This window comes from Mauremys mutica, chromosome 18 (assembly GCF_020497125.1).
Source record: "Mauremys mutica isolate MM-2020 ecotype Southern chromosome 18, ASM2049712v1, whole genome shotgun sequence".
Taxonomy (NCBI): domain Eukaryota; kingdom Metazoa; phylum Chordata; order Testudines; family Geoemydidae; genus Mauremys; species Mauremys mutica.
Window position 1 is genome coordinate 29,218,454 of NC_059089.1, and position 21,186 is coordinate 29,239,639.

The window sequence follows — 21,186 nt, forward strand, 5'->3', positions numbered from 1 at the left end:
GTTTACTTTATTTATTAATTTTGTGCTTGTTGTTTGATAAAATGGGAAAAGACTTGTGACAGCATGAGGTAAGGGGGGGGGGCTTTGTTTCCTAAAGAAAGCTTTCTTTCCTAATGCATTTAAGATTTCTTACAGCGTTGAAATGGTGTCATATTACTTAACTGTAGTGTGTGATTCCCCCCCCCCCCCCCCGCGATGTTTTTGCATTCCAGACTCATTTGGATTTGGAGATGTTGTTAACCCCAGTACAAAAAGTAAACCGGTCCACAGCTGAGATCTCCCCAGAACTCTTTCAGCTGGCTTTCACTTTTGGATCCCTCCCTGGGGGAAAATGATTTGAGATAACCCTGTGTTATGAGAGCCTTCAGTGATGCTGCAGTTCCAAAGATACATGCATTAGCAGGGTGGATTTTTTTTGCTATATACAAGGGGTGTGGTGTGATAGAATAACTGAAATTCCAGCTGCAGACTCACAAGAGGCTATCACAGAGTGAGTATTATTCAAGCTTGAGCCAGTGAAATATATACCTATTAACTCTTATTTATTCCAAATAAGGAAGAAAAAGAGATAAAATGGTAACCGCTAAATACTTGAGCTGAAAATAAATATTTCAGAGTTGGAAGGCAGTTCTCTCACTTGTTTTATGATTTCTCTATAAGCAGGTTCTCTGGAAGAAGCAAGGAAAGTAACTTATTTTTTTTAAGGCTGTAGCCCTTCAGTGCAATCCAAATACTTGGAGATAAAAAAAGTTGTTCATTAGTATGGAAAGGTCGCTAGGATGACTGTTAACAATATTGTACACAGTGTTGTTGTAGACTTGCTGGTCCCAGAATATGAGAGCCGCCAAGGTGAGTGAGGTAATATCTTTTATTGCTTACATTTTTGTTAGTGAGAGAGGCAAGCTTTCTAACATATACAGAGCTCTTACACAGAGTTCTTCTTCAGAGATCAGGTAAGCTCAAAAGCTTGTCTCTCTTACCAACAAAGTTGGTCCAATAAAAGATATTACCTCATCCAGCTTGTCTCTGTTAACAATGATTATTTTAACAATGGTGTTGGATTCTGTGGTGTATTAGGTCCGTGTGTGTGTGTGTATTGGGGTGTTTCTGAATGCTTACACAGTCAGCACCCTTAAACTCTTCCTAGAATATTAGTTATAGACAGTGCTGAATGCATACACAGTCAGCACCCTTGAACTTTTCCTAAAATATTAGGTATGGACAATGCTGTGCACCTAGATTTGCAATACATTCTTTGATTTGAGTACTGACCTTTGAGTCACAAGTATTGTGAGCTCTATAGTGATAATCTACAGGCAAGCAGAAGTTACTCTTCACAGATTTGCTACAGTTTTATTACTTGACAAGGCTAAAATCAGTTAATAGGGTTGATTTCTAAAAATCACTTATATTAGATGTGTCCATTCATCAGTCAAAGAAGTTCAACAAGGATTTTAAAACGTTCATTAATATAATAAGGGTGCTACTGGGTTCTTTGGACTTTATTTTGCCCCTTGGCACAGCTTTTAGCTTAATTTGTTTAGAGAATGCCATCTTTTCTTTTAGTCAAGAAATGGGTGGTGGGGATCCTTGCATCATACCAGAAATTTAGGGTATTTCATAGATAACCCATTGCTATCACAATATTCTACACTTCTGTGGCATTGGCAGATCATGCAGTTTGAAGGCACTGTTAGAAATGCTATTCTGCACAGTGCTGGAGACTCAGTGGAGTGTGTCAGTACACTTGATTCCTGTATGGTGAGGAAAATTATGACAGAAGGGTTATCAAAGGGGGATTGCTCCCACAATTATTACTATATTAAACTATTTTAAAATTTGGGACTTTGACCCTACACAGTACAAGTGCCAAATGATGCATGTTTAAGTATGTGGTGAAAAGTAATGAATAGGAGAGTGGCCAGGAACCATACAGACTGACCTCCTGAGAGTTCTGCTTCCTGGCCACCAAGTTACTCCTTGTTAGAAGCCAAAATGATGCCAAGGAGGAGAACTTTGTGACCATATGCTCTTTTGGATGTTGAGTAGCACATTTACATTTCTATGCAGATGCTCCTATCCTGTGCTTATAAACATGACCCTTATACTCTGAGTTTCTGAGAATAAATATGTCAGTGGGAAAGGGGCTCAAGATTTTCTTCCTCTCGTTGCATAGAGGCTGCCAACTAGACATTTTTCTAACTTTGCCTATCTGGAAATTTTGATTTATTAAAGGAAATATTGTCCCCGCCCCAACTCCGCCCCCTCCCTGCCCCTATTGGACCTCTTCCCCAAATCTCTGCCCTGGCCCTGCCTCTTCCCCAGCACTGTGTTCTCCCTCTTCCTCCCAGTGCTTGCTGTGTGAAACAGCTGTTTCGTGGCGCAAGTGCTGGGAGCTGGGGGGAAAAAGTGGGCATGCGGCATACTCGGGGGAGGAGGCGGAGGCGATCTGGGGTAGGGGGGCAGGACGGGGAGCTGCTGGTGGGTGCAGAGCAATTTTTCCCTGTGGGTGCTTCAGCCTCAGAGTACCCATGGAGTCAGTGCCTATGCTTGCACTAGTCCATGTGGTAAAACTGGAGTATCTGTGTATGGCTACTGCACCTATAAGGAGTGGAACAGTGAGGCGCTGACTCCGTGCAGAGCACCCACTGTCAGACTCCCTATTAGCTCTCCCCACACCTCCTGCCTACCAGTAGACCCCACGGATCAGCATCTCCTGGCGGTTCCTGCTGCGAACAACTGTTTCTGGGCATGCGGGGTGGGGGAAGGAACGGGGACGCGTCATGCTTCGGAAAGGGGTGGAACTGGGCAGGAAGAGGCGAGGCGGGTGTGGGGCCTTGGGGAAAGGGGTGGAGTGGGGGGAAGGGCTGGGGCCGAGCATCCCTTGACAGTTTTAAAAGTTGGCGCCTGTGTATGGCAGAGTTCAAAAGTGTGATGACCAGAGGTCCCGATTTTATAGGGACAGTCCAGATTTTTTTTTTCTTAATGGGCTCCTATTACCCCCTCGTCCCTGTCCCGATTTTTCACTCTTGCTGTCTGGTCATCAGGGCCGGCTCCAGACCCCAGCGCGCCAAGCGCGCGCTTGGGGTGGCATTTTGCCGGCAGGGCGGCTCCGGCGGACCTTCCGCAGTCATGCCTGCGGGAGGTCCACGGAGTCGCGGGACCAGCGGACCTCCCGCAGACATGACTGTGGAGGGTCCCCTGGTCCTGCGGTTCCGGTGGACCTCCCGCAGGCATTACTGCGGAAGCTCCACCGGAGCCGCGGGACCAGCGGACCCTCCGCAGGCACGTCTGCAAGAGGTCCCCCGGAGCCGCGGGACCGGTGACCGGCAGCGCGTCCCCTGCGGCGTGCCGCCGTGCTTGGGGCGGCCAGATTCCTAGAGCCGCCCCTGCTGGTCACCTTATTCAAAAGAGTTGTAGTTTGGAGTAAACTGGAATTTGTTGAAGACTGAACTGCAATGAAACGGGGCTCATGGTAGTTTGTAAACAAGTGACCCTCTGTGCTAAATGGTTTACCACGGCATCCACCAATCAGCTGCACAGGGAAGGGGATCCCATGCTATTTTCAGCCTCCCACCAGGGTAATTTCTGTGAGTTCCTCATTGTCACATACTGTGTACTATATGAAAGGGGTGCAGGACACTGTTGTGGAGTGAAGCGGCTGGATGAATCTTGTTAGACTACCAGAGCAGGGCGGGATTTGGAGGTGGTCCGCCAGGGACCTTGTAAGTCATGTTTGCACTCTCACCCAAGGAACCCAGGGCCACATCTTGAAGCGCCCCTCACGCTGTTTCGGCCTCAGAACTACAGATCCCACTATGCACCGCTGGAGGGGGGGTGTCTGTGGGAACCGCGCGGGCGGAGCATGCTCGTGGGTGGTTTGGCGAGCAGTGATTGATGCGTTGGGGGGTGGAGGGAGATTCAGGGTCGGGTCCTACCGCCCGCGGAGCGGAATGTTCTCTGAGCTGAGCCGCTGTCGGTCACCACTCCCGGTGGGAGAACCAGTTCCTGACGGTGGAGCCGGAGGCATGAGCGGCGCGAAACTCCTATGGAGCTGTATAGCGCCCAGGACGCTTCCACACGATTCCTCAGCATCGCCCATCGGTAACTGAGCCGGCGGGCTCGGGGCGTGGCCACAACGCTGGGCTCCCCGGCGGCAGGAGGGTGTGGGCGTTACTATACTGAAGGGACTCGCGCTCTTCCCGCCTTGAGCAGAGGCGGGAGCTGTGGGCCCTCTTCTATCTCTCTCCTTCCGGGGGACCGCTGGGAGGCTGTGGGGGTTGCTTGGGCCGGCGGGGGTGGGTTGGTGTGTGTGTGTGTGTAACAGAAGCTGTTGCGTGGAACAAGTTTATGAAAGGGTTAAAAATCAAGGGGTCATGTTGGACTGCTGTAGTAAGGTGGAGTCCTGCTGCTGCACAGCAAGGGGGATTCTGAAATTTGGCCTGGTGGGATTGGAGCTGGTTACAGATGGGGTATGTATTAACTGGTCAGGGGCAAGTGTCTGTGTTTGAGAAGTGGGCAATGATTTGAAAATGAGAATGAATGAAACAAAAAAAAAGTAAAAATATTAAGCAGTCACCGTGGAAAGCTCTAGAATATGCCAGTGTGTTCCTACTGCAAAATTATATATTTTATAGTGCCTGTAATTATAGCTGTTTCCTCCGTTAAACACTTAGAAGATGGGTCTATACTCTGAAGGGCTTACAAATGTAGATTTAACATACACCTAGAAAGGGAAGGCCAGTGAAGGATGCAGGTTATAGAGCTATGATTACACAGATACAGTACTCTCTCTTTCTTCTCCCCAAAAAAGACAACCCCCCAACAACACAGTGTTCCTGTCTTAGATTTACAATCTTAGAGTTTTGCTATATCAGAAAAAGTTCACCAGTTTACATAATTTTTAAATTATCAAATTAAACTAAACTGATTGAAGTGAGGGTTAATCCAGGGTACATGTATTCATGCAGGAATTTGCACCAGTTTGACTAGACTGATTTGAAAGCAATTTAGTTAAAGTGGCACCACTTTTCTAATGTAGACTAGGCCTGTGTCTAAGGAAGTTGGAATGGGTCGGTGAATCAAATAAAGGGGGGAGGAATAAGGACAGTTAATAGTAATATGAGCATGTTCTTGTGCACACAGCTAGACTATGAAAATCCATGGGTATACAGGTTTGGTTTATTATTTGTTGGCACTTATTGGAGTTCCTCCTGATTCCCTCACTATGTTTGCTCTTTGGGGGGAAACCATTGTGGTGGTGGTAGTGGAAATACCACTTCTATAGAAAATCTAACATGGTGGTAGTGGAAATACCACTTCTATAGAAAATCTAACAGAATTTTCCCCCTATTAGCTGGGACTTTGGTGGCTTTTTGCCTTTGTTTGCAGCATGGGGTGTGGTTTACTTGCCAAGATCTGGGCATATCTCTCCGAACTGATTCTCTGTGATTGTAGGGGCCTTGGGCATTCATGGTATCTTAGTCTCTCCCTTTTCTGTCCTACTGGCACACAATTTAGTCACCTGAGGATTGAAATGTTTTAGTCTGACTCTGACTAAAGTGTTTGGGCTTAATATAGTGGTATCCAGGTGAAAAATAATGGCATGTGGCATACAGGAGGTCAAACTAGATGTCTAATGGTCCCTTCTGTCCTTAAACTCAATGAAACTAGGAAGTGATAGGGTGCCTGTCCCTCACAGACACTAGAGAGATCCACATTCCCTTGCTTTGAAAGTGTGGATTTTGAAATGGCCTTTATGACCTAAACAACACATTAATTAAATATATATGATCAGAAACGTACTAGCCAGAGGCCAGCTGTATGAGCACCTGAGGGGAGGATGGGACATTTCCAGAGGGAAGGTGGCTCCAGGGAATATGTCATTCCTGCCAGAGATGATTTATCCTTGGCACTCATAAAATGCCTTGTCATAAACTCATCATGACTTCAAAGTTCTACTTCTTGGACTTGTCAGTGCTAGAAGCAATCGCATCATGCCTCACTGAAAACCTAGAATTTCTCTTGTCCAGTAGTATAAACTCTTGTTTACAAGTCATGATGGATTGTGAGGCATGTGACCTTACACTGTGTATGATTGTATATTGTCTGTGGTGTACTGTAGACAAGTATATATTTGGAAGGAAATTACATATTTGTGAAATAGAGAACTATTGTGACAGCTTTTTAAGATGGCAGCTGTTTTAAGCTTCTCAGAGGTTTGGAATGTTAGAGTAATCCTGAGGCAAGTGGATTTGTGAATAGAGTACAGATGAGATTGTGAAAGATGCTTGCTAAATGCAATGTATCACATTGCTCTGCAGTTGATTGCATTGACACCATCTCACAAATATATGTATATTATATTTTATAATATACAAATGTAATAAAATTTTCTTCATGAGGAGATATAATATATTTACTGACATATTTTATTGCTTCGATGATGTGAAAGCTTCCTTGTCTTTCAGACTCTTTTTTAAATACCCTGAACTAAGGAAGACTTGTGGTTGAAAGATCATTTTTTGGATTTGGGGGCATTGTATGTAATGGAATACTTGTATTTCCAAGTATCCAATGGAATACTTGTATTTCTTTAGTTTGTCTTTTGGGGCCATTGTGTGGTGGGTGTGTTAGAGCCTGCCTTACATGATTGTTCAGATTTTAGCTTTTTAAAATTTTTGTTATTTGGGATCCACTTGAAAATAAAGGAAAATAAAACTGACAAGAAGAAGAGACAAAAAAGTGTTAGGCTATGGCTACACTTGCACTTCAAAGCGCTGCCGCAGCAGTGCTTTGAAGCGCTAAGTGTAGTCAAAGCGCCAGCGCTGGGAGAGAGCTCTCCCAGCGCTGTCCGTACTCCACCTCCCTGTGGGGAATAACGTACAGCGGGCTTTGACCACACTGGCGCTTTGCAGCGCCGGAGAGGGTGTGCTTTCACACCCTGCTGCAGCGCTGCAAATTTGCAAGTGTAGCCAAGGCCTTAGTGAGGTTTGTGGCTCTGTTTTTTTCTTTAGTAGGGAAAGTTGTGTAACTATTCAATTTTTGTTTGGAAATATTTCTAAAATATATTGGACAATTGTTTTATTGTTCGACTATATTAGTTATTCCAGCCTTCATTATCATTATATACTGAGTGGGGGAAAAAAAGCTTGCTGTATTACTGCAAAACCCAGTAAATGTGCTTTGGCACATGTGTATAGTCCACTCAAAATGTTCTGTATGTAATGAAGACTCAAGCGCTTTATGAGAAGTCATTCTTTTACTGCTTCTTGGGTGGTCTAAAAAGAGTCAATAGCTTAATGTATATGCACCTTTTATTCTGTAAATTGCAGCCCCGGAAATGACAAATCACCAAAGTCTTTTAACTTTTTAACCCAAAGGTCCAGTTTAGATTTTGAACATATGGCTATTATGTGATATGCAGAGTGATCTATCGAGGGTATGTTTTATTAATTTTGAAAAGGCTGATTTGTTGACTCCTCTCTCTCTCATCAGAGACCTCCCCATAGCCTTTTAAAGTGTGCTTCCAGATTGAAAAATCACTATGCTTCATATAAAAATAAGCATCTTCTTTCTCACAGATCTGTTTTCTGAGTATATTCAGAGTCATATAGGTGCTTACCTTACTGACTGTTAACTGACAACTCTGTGTTAATGAAGTTATTTAAGGTTGCCCAGTGGTATCTCATGCCCTTCCAGAGCACTGAGTTCAGTAAAACTCAAACTCCATTATTCTTTAGCAATACAGAGTATATATCCCTATGGAATACTGTATTGGCTTTATATTGGTTTGTGCATCAACAGAATTTCTAACAAATGTACAACTGTGGAAACTTTACGTGAAGGGGGGCAGTGATGGATACCTTAACTGCACTGTAAGTACCCCTGTAAAACACCTTTGGATAGGGATCAAATTGCGGGGGAAAGGTGTTGGTACTCTTCCAGATTCCCCCCACAAAATAAGCTTTGTCTATGTGACTCACCAAAATGGGACACTACTCAGAGTAGACTGTGCAGATATAACTGTGCTTTTTGAACTCTGCTTGGTTCCTAGTTGTTGGGGCTTGAATGTGTCTATGAGCTCTGCTGAGCTCCTTGGGCTTGACCGTGGAAAATAAACATCTGGCAATATCTCCAAAACATTGTTCAGTTGGATGAAAATGAGATGTCACTCTCATTAAATTTTGCAGATTTGTGATTCTCTCTGTCCATAAGAAATAAAATATTAACAATGTTGGTGTTTAAATTAGCATCTTTAGGTATCGGAGTTGACATATCAGTGAGATGAATGGGGCAGTTCGCACCTCTGAGTTTGTATTCTTTGCGGATTTGCATAGATGTCTCTGCATCAGTTACACAGTTAAAATTTTTGAAGTTTTCTTTGCATCCATAATTGCTAGAGGATTAAATTTTTTGTTTGTTAATGCTTTTTAAATGAAAGATGAGATTCTAAAGAACAAGATAGCACTTCTCTGAAACAGCTAATATGCTTTATCTCTGTGTACCAGCTCAATCTGGATCAGGGTACTGCTTCTGTGAGAGATATAGAATGGGTACAGCATGACTTACTGATCAGTCATCCAGTTTGTAGCACTGGCTGTTAGAAATAACAAATTTTTTACTTGCAGACTGAGCAAATTTGCTTAGAAGACATGGAGGAAAAATAAACGTGGTATCCCTCCAATGAAATATCAGCAAAACCATTTTCTGGCGATGAAGGAAGAGATAAATTATTACCCATTTATAGAAGTCCCTGTGTGGATGATTTGATGGAAAGGCTCTCCTCCCTTCACACTTACCGGAAGGTGGCTTGCTCTGTGATCAAGAGAGGAGTTCCTTTAGTTTCTGGGAGGGAATGAATGGAGAGATACTGTAACGTCTACTTACTATTTGGGATGTGTTTGCAGTGATCATTCAGGCTCAGAGAATATGACTCACCTTTAAGGGTGTCCTTCATACTTGCTTGTCTCTGTTACCTCTTTCCATCAGCTACATAAAATCATAGAAATGTAGGGCTGGAAGGGACCTCCAAGAAGTCATCTAGTCCAGGGGTTCCCAATGTGGTGCCCGCGGGTGCCATGGCGCCCGTGGGGGCATCTTAATGCGCCTGTCTCCTGGCCCCTGGGAGAGCACCTGCCGTAATGCCGCCGAATTTCAGCAGCATTTCGGCAGGGCCGCCTCTCGATGACGCCGCTTGCCGTCGACAAGTGATGTCATCGAGAGGCGTCGCCCCCGAATTTCGGCAGGGATGCCTCTCGATGATGCTGCTTGCCGTTGACAAGTGACGTCATCGAGAGGCGTCGCTGCCAAAATGTCGCCAAAATTCGGCAGCATTTCGGCGGGTGCTCCACCGCCGCAGTGGTCTTTCGTCTGGTGCCCACCAGACACAAAGGTTGGGGACCACTGATCTAGTCCATCCACTTGCTAAAGTGCACATGGAAACTGAGGATTTGCAAGTTGAATCAAGTGTGGCTGCGGTTCCTCATAATCTTACACAAATTCTTTTGGGTAACGACTTTTTTAATAAAAACAACGAGGAGTCCTTGTGGCACCTTAGAAACTAACAAATTTATTTGGGCATAAGCTTTCGTGCTTATAATAAATTTGTTAGTCTCTAAGGTGCCACAAGGATTCCTCTTTGTTTTTGCTGATACAGACTAACATGGCTACCACTCTGAGACTTTTTTAATGTGGCTCAGGCTGTCCTGAGGTCTGGCAGCAGCAAGAAGGAATCGTGTGCTGAAGCTCCATAGGGGAAAAAGTAAAGTTACAGAAACTGCTGGGGAAATGGGAGAGTGTCTCTTTAATTCCTCTACAGAAGTGGAGCACTGGGTGGGTGTGGTTGAGGCCAGCTCTTACCCAAGGCTACAGGCAGGCTTTTCTTCAGGGCGGGATGGGAATGTTTTGCCTGATGATAGGGAGACTGTCCAAGTTGCTGGCTGCCAGGAAGTTGCAGTTAAGCAAGGAACATTTGCTTAACTGTTGGGGGGAGGGATAGCTCAGTGGTTTGAGCATTGGCCTGCTAAACCCAGGGTTGTGAGTTCAATCCTTGAGGGGGCCACTTAGGGATCTGGGGCAAAAATTGGTCCTGCTAGTGAAGGCAGGGGGCTGGACTCAATGACCTTTCAAGGTCCCTTCCAGTTCTAGGAGATTGGTATATCTCCTATTATTATTATTATAAAAAACAGGACTCACACTAAAATGCATAGAAAAATGTGTCCTAGAAGAAAGCCCAGAGAAAAGTGATGGAGTCCTAAAGACTGTTGCGGTGGATGTGGATTCCATGGTCTCTGTGACTGGAGGCAAACCCAATTCAAAAGAGGGAGGAGGGTGCAATGCCTACCAGTATGGGGTCTGTTCTGTCTGTTAGTTGTGAGCCCACAGCTGAACAGGGGACAGATTCCACTCTAGGGACCACAGGGGTGTATGCCCTAGAGGGGGGCCCAAAGAAGGAAGTTAAGGAGGAATGTGGGGGAGTACAGGGATGTCTCCTGACTAATTACAGGGGAAGGCTTGCCCAGGAGAAATGTGCTAGATCTGCATCTGTAATCCCAGGCACCTCACCTGTGGGTCAGGTTTTAAGAGGGAACTGTGTAACTGTTCTCTTGGAGGGGAGGAACCACACAACTGACCTCCTGGGGACAGAGAGGGGTAACAAAGGGTTCCCCAATCCAGGTCCTACTTTTCACAAGTACAGCAGGAACAACATTTTGCAAAACTAACTCTGTCCCTTTAAGGCAGCAGGAGGGGTTTCTTCCAAGCATTTCAGTGTCAGTGGATATGCTAATAAACCTCCTGACAAAGGGGAGGAAGCAGCCATTTCCCCGGGCAGGAAAACCCCTCCAGGAAGGTTGGTGGTAATTGGACATCTAACATAGTGAATACCAGTGAAAATGAGGTAGGATTAGAAGAGGCTAAAATAGGGAAAGAACAAGTTAAAAATTATTTAGACAAATTAGATGTGTTCAAGTCACCAGGGCCTGATGAAATGCATCCTAGAATACTCAAGGAGCTGACTGAGGAGATATCTGAGCCACTAATCTTTGAAAAGACATGGGTATCTAATAATCACCCATCAGTCATGCCAACAATAATATATTTCAGGGCTGCAGGTGAACTATTCAAGGAGTACATGTTACCTGATGATGATTTAAAGAAAGTCACACCACTGAACTGGTGTCAGTCAGCAGCTAAACACTTGGAACCAGTGTTCTCTATGCAGCCCAAAACTGCATTGGGCTTTTTGCTGTCATATAATTTTGCACTTGCATGTAATTCGCTGAACACTATCACAGCTAGTTCCCAGAGAGCACTATTACTTTGTTGGTTTCTTTCCCATAAAATATTTGTTTGGTATTATTCACACCCTGCATAGGGTTTTTAGTTTAACCACTTTGATGCTGTTGGAAAATGCATCTCTTGGCATCATTTGGATGCACCTGGTAGTGTTCAGCAGCACTGAAAATATAGGTTTGCTGACTGTTCCTGGTAAGTTGTTTAACAGTGTTCTAGTTTCAGAGAAAGCAGCAAAGATCCAGACTAACACGGCTACCCCTCTGATAGTTTCAGAGAGTTGATTCACAAGATGACTTTTTCCTCTATTGTTTCAGACATTTTGAGATAAATAATCCTAGAAAGTGTTGAATTTTTATTTATCTCTGTACACTTTTTTGAGCAGGTGGAACATGACAGACAGTATGTAGGCAAGTGTCAGTGGTAGAACTTGTTCTTCTAAGAGTATAACAGGTCAGTAATGCTCTTTGCAGCACTATATAACTTGTTTTAATGTTATCAACCTTTTGGACATAGGTCAACAGTTCTGATTGATATCTCTAGCAGCACTTGAAAGACTCAATAAGTCTACTTTTTCTCTTTCCTTTTAAAGCAACATCTTAACTGTGTTTCTTCACTTGCTCAAAAATGGAACTCGCTTAGAATTTCAGAGCAGGACAACAACACAAATCCATCTTGACCACTCTTTACTTAAAATTCCACCCACAACACTGACAGTGATAAATCCCATCCGACCAGAATTGCTTCTACATTGGTTTCCAAGGCAACTAGCACACCCAGCCACAGAAATGGATTCTAAAAAGGAAAAAACAAAACACAGAGAGCACTCTTTGAGCCACTGAGATAAAACTCTCTATTCCAGATTCCAACTCAAACCAAACTTTTTGTTTATTTGGAAAGTTCAGGTTGGTGTTTTTTAGCTGTTTTTAGTGCTTTAGCAGTTTCTAGGTTTGGCCTCAACGTGCCAAAATACTATTTGAAATTTTGTTTGTCTCCTTGCAATGGTTGTAACCCAGACAAAACCATTGGGTTCTTGGTTTTGTAAGAATTTGTTCTTACAAGATTAGAATTTCCACATCATTTGATGTTCTACATGTGTTCAGGAGCTTTTAATTGTAGACAGAGGCGGACTAGGAAAGATTCTTCTTTTGATTTTTTTTTTTTAAAGTTGACTTTTTGGGGTACTTTGGTGCTTTCAGGATAATCTAAGAATTTAGGGCAAAACCCTTTAGTTAGATCTATGCATTTTTCTGGCTGAAAGCGATGTAAGTTTGAGGTTAAGGGCTTCAGGGATGCTTCGTACTGCAAAATGTGCTGAAGTCCAAATCTGCACCTTTTCTTCTGTTCAGACAATGAAAAGATGGGAAGAGAGTGGTTTAGTCATAAAGAGGCATTTTCAGCATGATGCACAGCTTGCAGAAATTCTTCCATCAAAACCCAATTAAAGGAAGTGTAAGAATGTAGGGAGAAAAAGATATGAGGAAACGTTCAGAGGCTGAGCAAGATGAGGCTCCTTTGAGTATAACTATATTAACTGTATTTATTTGGAGTTCAGAGGTCACAGTGAAAAGTACTTAGAAATACTAATAGATTGGGTCCACTTCAAGTGTGCAAGGTAATCTACTCAGAGTAAAATAACTTGCATTAAGCATTCTTTTCTAATGTGGAGCCAAATTCCAGCATGTTTATGCAATTTATTTTTCCAAATCTTATACAACCCTCTTTTTATCCCTCCACTAAAAAGAAAGAGAAAACCATTTGATGCAGACACCAAGGATGGACCTATGAAGTAAAAGTAGGACTGTCAAAAAATTAATCATAAGATAAAAAAAAATCTCAATTAATCACAGTTTTAATTGCACTGTTAATAATAGAATACCATTTATTTAAATATTTTGGATGTTTTCTACATTTTCAAGTATATTGATTTAAATTACAAAGAATATAAAATATACAGTGCTCACTCTATTATTTTTTATTACAAATATTTGCACTGTAAAAAGGTTGAAACAATAGTAAAGAATAAAATTGTCAGACACACAGAAAAACATAAATTGTTGGGCAAAAGTCAACATGGTTTCTGTAAAGGGAAATAGTGTCTTACTAATCAATTAGAGTTCTTTGAAGGGGTCAACAAACATGTGGACAAGAGGGATCCAGTGGACATAGTATACTTAGATTTCCAGAAAGCCTTTGACAAGATCCCTCACCAAAGGCTCTTATGTAAATTAAGCTGTCATGGGATAAAAGGGAAGGTCCTTTCATGACTTGAGAACTGGTTAAAAGACAGGGAACAACGGGTAGGAATAAATGGTAAATTCTCAGAATGGAGAGGGGTAACTAGTGGTATTCCCCAAGGATCAGTCCTAGGACCAATCCTATTCAACTTATTCATAAATGATCTGGAGAAAGGGGTAAAAAGTGAGGTGGCAAAGTTTGCAGATGATACTAAACTGCTCAAGATAAGACCAAAGCAGACTGTGAAGAACTTTTAAAAAGCTCTCACAAAACTAAGTGATTGGGCAACAAAATGGCAAATGAAATGTAATGTGGATAAATGTAAAGTAATGCACGTTTGAAAAAAATAACCCCAACTATACGTACAATACGATGGGGGCTAATTTGGCTACAGCTAATCAGGAAAGAGATCTTGAAGTCATTGTGGATAGTTCTCTGAAGACGTCCGCGAAGTGTGCAGAGGCAATCAAAAAAGCAAACAGGATGTTAGGAATAATTAAAAGGGAGATAGAGAATAAGACAGAGAATATCTTATTGCCCTTATATAAATCGATGGTACACCCAAATCTTGAATACTGTGGACTAATGTGGTCTCCTCATCTCAAAAAAGATACACTGGCACTAGAAAAGGTTCAGAGAAGGGCGACTAAAATTATTAGGGGTTTGGAATGGGTCCCGTATGAGGAGAGATTAAAGAGGCTAGGACTTTTCAGCTTGGAAAAGAGGAGACTAAGGGGGGATATGATAGAGATATATAAAATCATGATGTCAAGTATCAGAGGGGTAGCTGTGTTAGTCTGGATCTGTAAAAGCAGCAGAGTCCTGTGGCACCTTATAGACTAACAGACGTATTGGAGCATGAGCTTTTATGCATCCGACGAAGTGAGTATTCACCCACGAAAGCTCATGCTCCAATACATCTGTTAGTCTATAAGGTGCCACAAGACTCTTTGCTGCTTTTATAAAATCATGAGTGATGTGGAGAAAGTAGATAAGGAAAAATTATTTACTTATTCCCATAATACAAGAACTAGGGGCCACCAAATGAAATTAATGGGCAGCAGGTTTAAAACAAATAAAAGGAAGTTCTTCTTCACACAGCGCACAGTCAACTTGTGGAACTCCTTGCCTGAGGAAGATATGAAAGCTAGGACTATAACAGGGGTTAAAGAGAACTAGATAAATTCATGGAGGTTAAGTCCATTAATGGCTATTAGCCAGGATGGGTAAGGAATGGTGTTGATTGCCTCTGTTTGTCAGAGGGTAGAGATGGATGGCAGGAGATAAATCACTTGATCATTACCTGTTAGGTTCACTTCCTTTGGGGCACCTGGCATTGGCCACTGTCGGTAGACAGGATACTGGGTTAGATGGACCTTTGGTCTGACCCAGTATGGCCGTTCTTATGTTCTAAGCATGTCCAGAAAAGTGGTATAATCAGTAAGAGCAGCAAGGAAGATGGTTACCTGAGGAGATTGGTAATGGGTTATAGTGTTTTTTGTCTCCAGACTATCAAATCCAATCCAGACAAAGGTAACTACTGATCGAGTTGTCATCTGCTAATTTCTTTCATAACCTATATGAAATATGTTGGAGTGGGGGAATCTTACTTCGGTTACTAGTAGATAGGTGTCCAGATCTAGAAAAACATCTTTTGAATTGGTCCATTTGTTCCTTTACTTTGATTCTATGTCGCCAAAAAGCTTTCCAGAACAATGTTGTGTCTCATAGGGCAATGAATTTAGGTTCTTGAGTTACATGGAAGGCAAATTCCATATCTTAGTACCCCTCCCTAAGAACTTATAGCTTCTGCATGTTTGTTTTAAACAAGGGAACTGTTAGCTTACATAACTCAGATGTCTCAATGACTTTAAGTATTAGATGGAGAGAGAGAGGTGGTCAGTTAGGCAACTCTTTTAAGGAATATAGATTAAAATCAATACCTTTAATTTCTCTGTAAGACCAATGAAAATCCTGTGTAGATCAGAGAATGCAGGTGCAATATAATCCCTGTAAGAAATGGTGCTCAGCAAATAGATTCCCAAGTTGAGCACCTAAAGTTCTAGATCGATCAGCGGTACCAAAGAAGACAATGTAGTCTCCTGGCCAAGCATAAATTTTAAGTAATCTTGACCACTGCTACTACCTGAACTTTGATTGGCAGTTGCAGGTCCATCGGGACTCCCACCTTACAAACCTGAATAACAAAAGGCAGACAAATTCTAATAATAGAGGGAGCAGCTATTATCACCACTTCTCCCAAACCAACAGTATCACCTCAGTCTCATCTGGGTTAAAGTGCAATCAGCTTACCCTCTGCAAGTTCTCATCTCAACAAGACACTAAGAGGCAGCTTACTAGCTGGACCTAATGAAACAAACATAAAGATGAGTGCCTTCTGCATATTGGAGAGACTGTGGTCCAGACCACCCTTGGGGTAGATAAGCAAATACCAGAACCAATACAAAGCAAATACCAGGGCCTGAATCCTCTCAACAAGAAAAGAACTGAGCCACTTCAAAAACTATTCCTTCCATCCCTGTCAGTGTCCACAGTTGTTGACCAGAAGGTGGTGGTGGCACAGTATCAGAGGTGCTGAGCAAATTAAAATCAGAATGAATATCTGGTTCTTGTAATTTGCCAGCAGGAGATGAACTGAGCCACTTCAAAAACTATTCCTTCCATCCCTGTCAGTGTCCACAGTTGTTGACCAGAAGGTGGTGGTGGCACAGTATCAGAGGTGCTGAGCAAATTAAAATCAGAATAAATATCTGGTTCTTGTAATTTGCCAGCAGGAGATAAACCACTAAGAACATAGGAACGGCCACACTGGGTCAGACCAAAAGTCCATCTAGCCCAGTATCCTGTCTTCTGACAGTGGCCAGTGCAAGGTGCCCCAGAGAGAATGAATATAACAAGTAATCATCAAGTGATCCATCCTCTGTTGCCCATCCCCAGCTTCTGGCAAATAGAGGCTAGGGACACCATCTCTGCCCATCCCGGATAATAGCCATTGATGGACCTATTCTCCATTAATTTATCTAGTTCTTTTTTGAACTCTGTTATAGTCTTGGCCTTCACAACATCCTCTGGCAAGGAGTTCCACAGGTTGACTGCGTGTTGTGTGAAAAAATACTTCCTTTTATTTGTTTTAAACCTGCTGCCTGTTAACCCTCTGTAGTTTCCATACAATACCCGGGCTTAAAACTCTACCGATCATGATCAAAGAAATCTAAGGACTCTGGGTATTGCCAGAGCTGCTGCCCCATGGGACAGACAGTTGCAGCTTATATAGATGCAGGATCTCATAATTACTCTCTCCCTTTCCAATTTCTCCCTCTTGTTGTCCTGCTGTTAGTAATCATTATATTTCTTGTCATAAATAGATTATAAGCTCTTTGCGACAGGAACTGTCTACTTATATGGTTGCACAAGGCCCAGAACAAAGTGTTCTGCTGATTCGGGCGTTTAGATATTGCACCTGAAAAGATACCCTAAACTCAGTTGTAAAAGGTATATGAAAGTTCACAAGATGTTACAATAACCATGAAAAATAGGTTAAGTTGTTTACGACAGTGAATGTATAATAGGTGCAAGGAAACCAGACAGAAAAACTGTCTGTCCAAACAAAATGACCTATTGATATAAATTAACAACTGTGGGGAGATCATACTTGGTAAATAAGAAAATGTTGGAACAAAGTTACTTCCAGTTTTGGCTTATGGAAATTGATTTAATTGGACAAAATAACGAGGCTAAAATATGCCACCCACTTTTACTACTTTCTGTGGCTCTTAAAAAGAGATTTTGAAGGGGAAACAATCTTCCCTCAGCTCATCTGCTAGCATTGCAACTCATCTTGGCTCATCTAAAAGGCTTTCCTCCTGAGACGAATGCTGATTGGCCTTGCTCTTGTTTAAGGAATGTTGTTTTCATCTGTAAGGGCTGAAAAATCATCAGATTATCATGGCATCCAGTCCTCAGACCTCCAGTGGAGATAGCTAATTACCAGCACTACAAAAGCTTGTAAGATCCTATATTGTATTCCCTTCCCTTGCTGTGTTGTTTTCTTCCCCACTGTTTCTTTCCTCCTGTCCTATCTTACTCTCTTGGCTTTTCGTCAAATCCTGAAGTCAGCTATGCTGCATTCATCATTACTGTCTTGTCTAAGGATCCAGCCAGATGGTGGCCCTGACCAGATCATAACTAATCAAGCTTTAAAGAGCAGGTGTCATGGTTGACTTGCCAGCCAAAGCATCCACTCGTAACTAACCAGTGGTCTAGTGTTTCCTTTTCTGTCCTGTTTCTCCTCCACCTTGAGTCTGTTTCTTAAGAACAGGACAAGTGAATCTCCTTCACATTAGGACTGAGAGTAAAATTAACTTTTTCCTTTTTTCATCAGAGAAAAGTTGTTCTGAAAATGGGAGAGTCTGATACTTTGACTCCAAAAGTAGAGAGACTTTGGTAAGGTCTGAAATTTTATTTTGCATAATCACTCAGTTTCAATATAAATGCTTGTTTTAATTTCTTCTTTCTTTTTCTTTTTTTTTTTTTGGTTGTTTTTGTTTTAATCAATATATTTTTAATTTGAATGATTTTTGGGGTTTGGGTAAACCCCAAACTATTTAAAACTAACACCAAACCTATCTATCTCTGTTTAATGTTGGACAGTGAAAAGAGTTTATAACACGTTTAACTCCTTAGGCCTTTGAGATCAATATCCATACAGCATGGCAGAGGTAAGGGAGCTAGCTTAGGACTTAGAAGACCTGGATTCAATTCCCTGCCCTACCACATAGTTCCCGTGATCTTGGGCAAACTGATCTGTGCCTCAGGTAAAATGGGGATAACAGTACTTCTCTGTGTCACACATAAGTACTTCAGACAGATATGTGGGATACATTGCAAAGTGAAATTTTTCACTAACTTTTAGTTTGATACAGTGTTCTCAAGAAGAAAAACCAAAGGTGACACACAGAAATGGATACATTATATAGCGTGAAGCTTTGAGCAAACTTTAGAAATCTCGTCTTCCTATGAGTCACAAAGACTAATGCCACACAATTGTATAACAATTTTTTTTTCAAAAGCACCAAAGAACACATACAAAACATTTATAGTATAATGTCTTGGTAAGGTGAACAGTACATACTTACAGTTAGTGCTCCTCATGTGTCACACAGAGTAAAGCATTTTTTGTTTAAAATGTAAAATAAAAGTTTTCAGGAATAAAATTTGTCTGTCTGCTTTTTATGGTTGGCCACTTCCACTTGTAAATCCTTCTCAGTCTTGCATGCAGCTCATAGCAATTCTCAAAGCCATGATTCTATCATATCTTGTGGAAAATGTCCACTGCGTGTAGCTGTTCTATAAGCGAAAGCTCTTCAGGTTCATCATCCAATGCACTATTGTCTTGTGGCTCAGCAGCCTGTAGGTGTTTCACAGCCTCTACTGTCTCCAGAAATTTTGCATCAATGAGCTCACCTTCCGTCTGCAAATGACTGTTGTATTCAACAATGGCCTCAAATTCATGTGCTTTTAGAGTTTCCGGAACTGATGCATTGGCCAGCACATTGATGTCCACCAGGTCAGCACTTTTTGTTGCTGTTGAAAACTGCTTTAGAAAGGGAGGGTTTGCAGCAGTCTTGGGGAGAACAATGGCCCATGACTTCTTAACAAGATGAAATACATCAATCAGAGTTGTTCTTTGTCAACATCCAATGCTTGTAAGTGTGGGTCAGCATCAAGAGATGTGATGATGCTTGCAGTAAGATGATCACAGTAGAGACCATTGAAGTTTTTAATGACACTCATGTCCATTGGGTGCGTGGCTAAGTTTGTGTTTGGAGGGAAGAATTTTAACAGAATGTGTGATAGCTCTATATTAAGTGAATGAGCCGGGCAATTTAGCCACTCTTCAAACAACAAATGTGCATCCAGGCATTTGCGGAGCTTTGGTAGATCATGGCAGCTTTGAGTGGTCCTTGGGAAACAATGAGGCCACTTGCTCTTTTCAACCACTGTAAGATGGGATTTCTCCATTCCATCCATGTTTGCACAACACACCAATGAAACGTGGTCCATAGCTTTATTCTTTTTTCTTCCCCCTCCTGCAAACCCTTCTTTCATCATGCTACAGCCTATGTTGGGAAAGCCCAGTAGAAGAGACCAGGTTCATCAGCACTCAAGATGTCACGTGACTGGAACGTCTCTAGAATGCTGGGTAAGATGTCCATCCTCCATTCAGTAGCCACCAGAAGATCAGTGTCTTGTTTCTCGCTATGCTCTTTATGTTGAATGACAGTGTGCAGGGCTTTCCATTGAATGAGCCAGCCATCTGAAGGGTTGAACTTCTTCCGCTGCTTTGCTGCTAGCTGACTAGCTTTATTTCTACTTTGGTTTGGAGAGTCAAGCACCTTGGCCAAGCTTATGTTGAAACCAGAGTTACAGGGTTTCACCGACGTCTGCCTCCTTTCCATTGTGTTGATGCTTGCAGCCTTGGTTTGTGCTGCTTCTATGCTCCTGTAAAATGTTAGGGCTGTTCTTCAGAATCGGTCAAACAGTTGACTTTGAGATACCAAATTTTTTGGCTACATGCACTTGCCTAGCACTGGGCACACATAGGGGCTCCAGAACCCAAACTTTATTGGTGAAAGATAGGTCCAAGCATTTGGAGACTGTGGTACGCAGCAGAAGTGTTGAGCTATGTGTTCTTAGAGCCAGGACATTGATTACAGATAGGAACTCTCCTCTTAAAAAAAAAAAAGTTGCTAATAAGCGGCCAGTAACTGAATCCTATTAACATTGATAATAGGATGGGATTGGTTCCTGACAGTGTATTGCCGTAATTGGAAGTTGCTTTTATAAGTATTGCTATAAAGTGGAATCTACTGTAATTTATTTTAAAGCCTTAGTTATATGTAATATAATACAGTATAATCATGGCATGTGGGATAATCTGTTTATATTCATTTGTGTGGTAAGTAGTAAAATTTAAAAAGTGTGTAAATCTCACTTTCCAACATGATGTATGTGTTTTTGAAAATCCTATCCAAGATCTGAATTATGTCCCTAGAACTCAGTTCTCTTATCCAGTTTTCCATACTTCACTAAAGAATATAGTGTGTTTTTTCTGTATGGTGTGTGGGTGTGTGATTTATATAAGTAGGTGGTGGATGAATAGATATAGACTAGATGATGGAGTGGTGTAATGTGAAGGTTGTGTTAGCATGACTTTGGGATGGCAACTCTACCCATCAGCAGCTTAGATACTTGTATAATGTGGGTCATCTCAAATGAGTACCAGTAACACTTCATTGTATTTTCTGTATAATCCTTATATTTGAGAGAGAGTATTTTAGAATTATTTTGTCAAGTTTTAAAATTTTCATTAGAGCTGTTTCATTTGTATTTTTCCACCTAAATTTATGCTGCCTTGAGTCCAACCACACACAAGTCAAAAGAAAAGAAAAGAATAATAAGGCATTTTAAATATCTGTAAATACAACCAAAAATAGCTTTTCTATATTAAAAATTGTAATTTTAAATGTTGGTACCTTTGGGTTCTGTAGGGCTGAAGCAAGTGCTCTGAGTCTTACTGAAAGCTAAGAAATTCTCCTTCCATACAGTTAAAGCTGCAGTTTCTACCACTGA

The 21,186-nt window shown here is 41.9% G+C and overlaps 1 protein-coding gene across 4 annotated transcripts in view; it reads left to right on the plus strand.

Annotated features, from left to right (window-relative positions):
* GARNL3 (GTPase activating Rap/RanGAP domain like 3) overlaps positions 1–21,186 on the plus strand; it is a 154,133-nt gene continuing 132,947 nt past the window's right edge. The window contains exons 1-3 of one of the 4 annotated variants that reach the window (XM_044992944.1): positions 3,954–4,104; positions 16,920–16,999; positions 17,936–17,997. In XM_044992944.1, the coding sequence (XP_044848879.1) occupies positions 3,954–4,104; positions 16,920–16,999; positions 17,936–17,997 (293 nt within the window). Of the gene's footprint in view, positions 69–3,914; positions 4,105–4,340; positions 4,473–16,919; positions 17,000–17,935; positions 17,998–21,186 lie in introns of those variants that run through there. The other 3 variants (XM_044992942.1, XM_044992939.1, XM_044992941.1) reach the window with 3 other exon arrangements.